The sequence below is a fragment of the Crocuta crocuta genome, unplaced genomic scaffold, assembly GCF_008692635.1.
Source record: "Crocuta crocuta isolate KB4526 unplaced genomic scaffold, BGI_CrCroc_1.0 scaffold7, whole genome shotgun sequence".
Taxonomy (NCBI): domain Eukaryota; kingdom Metazoa; phylum Chordata; class Mammalia; order Carnivora; family Hyaenidae; genus Crocuta; species Crocuta crocuta.
Window position 1 is genome coordinate 6,257,864 of NW_027531904.1, and position 4,149 is coordinate 6,262,012.

A 4,149-nucleotide genomic window follows, 5' to 3' on the forward strand; every position below is an offset into this window, starting at 1 on the left:
TAGTTGAGGGTGTTGAGGGTCTCGTCGAAGTCGGAGGAGGAGGGGCTGATGCAGGCGATCATCAGCGTCTTGGCGTTCCCACCCAGCGAGTCTTTGAGGATGCTTAGGACACCGGGTGGGGCGCGTCAGGGGCGCCCGAGCGCCGGGACGGGAGGCGCCCGCCCCCCTCCCCGGACCCCGATTCCGACACCTTGGACAGGTGCGCCCGGAAGCCAGAGGGGCCCCATCCCCTCCTCGCCTCCCGCCGGCCGCGGGGCCCTCACCGGGTGATCTTGGAGTCCCGGTAGGGGATGTGGCTGCTGCGGCGCTGGGGGTCGCCCAGGGCGCTGATGACGTTGCCCAGCGCCAGGAGGCTGCTGTTGATCTGGATGCTCTCCTTGAGCCGCTCGCCTGTGCTGCCCGTCTTGAGCACCCGCTCCGAGCCCGCCAGGTCCACGAAGTGGAACTTGGAGACCAGCAGCTGGCCCGCGGGCGGCCGGGGCAGGCGGCTGGGGGCGCGCCCCCGCTGCTCCAGGGTCACCGTGAAGACGGTGTGTGAGCGGCTGGACAGGCGGTTGAGGTGCGTGGCGCCCGTGTGGCGCGCCGCGTTGCCCATCTCCAGCAGGCTCAGCACCTCGTCCAGGCCCTCCACGGCCACCTCCTTCACGCCACACAGCACTGAAGGCATGGAAGGCTGTGAGCCCAGGGCAGGGGCGGCCCGGTGCCCAACAGGCAGGGGTGGGGGAGGGCCCTGCCCATCCGGGCTCAGGCCTGAGGGGCTCCAGCTCGCTCTGGGCTCACCTCCATGCCTTGCACTCTGGGTTCAGAAGTATACACTGAACTCAGTGGAGGCAGGAGAAAGGAAGGCAAAACCTTCCAGAGCTTGGGTTTCCCAGTTAGGAGGTACCCTTCCCGGACAGGTGAGCCACCCCTCAGCAGGTGAAGCCTCCTCAAGCCAAGTGCCCGACTCCAGTTCCTCACCAACATTTCCGCGGTCATCTTCCCGAAGCTGGATGTCACGGCTGGCGGTGCCTACCTCCAGCAGGTCTCGGAACTCCTCCTTATACACTTCCAGGTAGGACACGTGCACCAGACAGTCAAGCAGGTCGTTCTCGTCGATAAGCTTGAAGGCCTCAGCCATGGCCCGTGGAATGACCCCCTGCTCGTCCTCGTGAAGAGAAGCTGCGGAGACACCGCAGAGCCTCCTGCCACCAGGCCTCAGCCCACGTGGCTCAAGCCCTCAAGGCCCCAGCCAGCAGCTGGAGGACAGGGCTCCAGCATGAACATACCAGCAGAGGCCAGGAACGCTGGGTACCTGCGCCAGGCGGTGCTCCAACGTGGTCAGGCAGAACCATGGAATTTCAGGGTTGGAAGCAACCTCTCAAAGTTCAGCCAAGCCCTTTCATAATGTAATAAGCATCCCCCCCACTACATCCCAGCCAGATCATCAGATACCCTTGGCTTGATTACTCCCCGGGTCAGGGAACTCATTACTACAGTCTATGCTCATTTATCTAAAGGACCTCCTAAATTTATCCCAAGGAAGTAACAGGGTGTTCAGAACAGCACTCTTGATAACTTCAAAAGAATGCAAACATCCTAAGTGTCCATTCTTAGATCCAATAGGAAATCTGGTTACATAAATTACCTTAGATACACAATGGAATGCCAAGCCACCATTAAAAAATTAGCCTGGAGGGGTGCCTGGGTGGCTCAGTCAGTTGAGTGTCTGACTTCAGCCCAGGTCATGATCTCTTGTGGGTTCACGCCCCACGTCAGGCTCTCTGCTGACAGCTCAGAGCCTGGAGCCTGCTTCGGATTCTGTGTGTGTCTCTCTCTCTGCCCCTCCCCTGCTCACCCTCTGTCTCTCTCACTCTCAAAAATAAGCACTAAAATTTTTGTAATTAGCTTGCATATTTAATGATGTAGAGACGTGTATGATATATTGTTAAGAAAAAACAGGATACAAAAGAATGGGTACAGTATAATCCCATTTTTTGAAAGGTAAAATAATTTTCTCAGAGAAACTGGGATGGTAACAGGATGAGTGATTTCTGAAAAGCAAGTACCAAAAGCTTGTGTTTCTTCTGTATTTTCCTAAGTTTCTAGGACACACATATTAACTCTTATAACCTAAGAGACAGAACGTTTGTGCTCCTTAACATGGGGTCCTTCAAGCGGCCCAAAGCAGCTCTCCCGAAAGCCTGCTCCAGAGGCTCACGGAGCTGCCCGCCCCCTTGCCAGGCAGCGGCGAACGTTCGGCTCTTCCAGAACAATCCCCTCTCCAACTACTCTGATAGAACACGGATCCCTGACCCGTGGCCACCATCCTGACAACCTCCAGACACCAGCCCACTGGCCTCGCCCTTGCTGCTCCTGAGGTTGCCAGAACCGCACAGTGTGACCCCATCTCTGTGGAGGCAAAAAGGCTCCCAATGTCAAGGGCTCTTCCTCCCGCCCCGGGCAGCCTACTGGCATGGCCACTCTCACCCTGGGCTGCAGATCTGATTGGGAACCCAGAGCTGCCCGCCTTCGACCGGGGAGCGGCCGCAGGAACGCAGGGGCAGAAGCTGGGGACGCTGCGCAAGGGCACGGGGCCCCAGGCAGGGTCACTCACCCACGCTGGCCTCCCCCATGGTGTACGTCTTCCCAGAGCCTGTCTGGCCGTAGGCAAAGACCGTGGCGTTGAAGCCCTCGAAGAAAGCCTCGAGGAGGGGCTGCACGCAGGCCTGGTACACAGCCTCCTGCCCCGTGTCCTCACCCAGCACCACGTGGAAGCCGAAGTGGCGGTCTCGACCGAGGGTGACGCGGCTGTGCCCCGGCTCCACCCTCAGGCAGCTCTGGTGCCCGTGCAGCAGCTCCTTGGGCAGCAGCGGGCGGACCCTCAGGGCCACCCTCACCGGGGCCTCCTCGGCCCCCGGCAGCCTCTGGGCCTCCAGCCCCATGGCGAGGGAGGGCTGCTCCCGGTCCTGTAGAGAGAAGAAGAGGCCATCAGCACCTGCAGGTGACCCGGAGCCAGATCCTGGGGCTCCTGGCCTTGGAGAAATGGAAGGGAGGGTGCCTGGTGTCCCAATACTGCAAGGGCCACACGCGGTCCCACACGGTAACACTGCACGGCTCCCACCACTGGCAAAGTGCTTCCGTGTTGCAGCTGCACCCCTCCCCTGTGACCCCATCTCCTAGAACACACACACACACACACACACACGCACACACCACCACCACCACATCAGGGAGCTCCTTCCCCCAATACCCACCTGACTTCAAAACCCTCAGATCCTTCGAGACCAAACGCCTACCACCAAATCTGCCAATTCCACGTCCTAAATATCTCTCAGGTGCACCTGCTTCTCGCCATCTCATCACCAAAGCCCCCGTCCTGGCCACTGACATCTCAACAGGATGACGTTTACCAGCTTCCTCACTGTTCCGCCCCCCCGTGCCCTCCACCTCAGCAACCAGGGGCATCTTTCAAAACTGCAAATGCAACCATGTTACTGAAACTCTCCCAAGACGGGCTCCCCACTGGCCCGGACCTTCAAAACTGTAACAGCCCTGCCTGGTCTGCTCACCTCCTGCACCCCACCTTTGCTCACCTTTCTCTGCCTGCAACACACTCCGTGTTGCCCGAGGCTCGTCATCTCTCTGGTTCTGGACTGGCCCCCTCTTCCTCAAGGAGCCAGGGAAGAGCCTGCGCTCGGTGTCCGCACCCCTGCACACCCACAACGCCCAGTGATGCTCCCACCGGCCACTGGCCACTCTGCTGCAGACGGAGCTGGGAGGCGGGGACCCTGCGGCCTCCCTCCCTGCAGCATCTCCACCGCCCAGCACAAGGCCCGGCGCTCAGTAGCTGCCCAACAGTGATGATGAACCGCCGCCAAACAACTCTCCGCGTGCCCCTTCTCTTCTTTCACGGTCCACACCGCCTCCTACCCACCGGGCCCAGAGCACTTGGATGGTCACTGCAGAACTTTTCTCAGCACATGTAACGGTTCGTTCGTTCCTTCACGCAATCCTCCAGTCCCTGCTGGGTGCCGGGCCCTGGGGACACCGCGGTAACTATCGCGCAGTACAGTGGGCGCCTTGGCGCGCCCGGCACCCCGAGCTCTTCCAGCTCCCCGAGTACTCGGGGCCCAGGACTCCGCGCACCCAAGGCGCCGGGACAGCACG

The 4,149-nt window shown here is 60.4% G+C and overlaps 1 protein-coding gene across 1 annotated transcript in view; it reads right to left on the reverse strand.

Moving 5' to 3' along the window:
• KIF7 (kinesin family member 7) overlaps nt 1–2,924 on the reverse strand; it is a 22,250-nt gene extending 19,326 nt beyond the window's left edge. Inside the window, 4 exon segments of the mRNA XM_077774257.1 lie at nt 3–102; nt 264–657; nt 961–1,161; nt 2,597–2,924. Of these exon segments, the coding sequence (XP_077630383.1) occupies nt 3–102; nt 264–657; nt 961–1,161; nt 2,597–2,924 (1,023 nt within the window).
• Between the last annotated feature and the right edge of the window lie 1,225 nt (nt 2,925–4,149).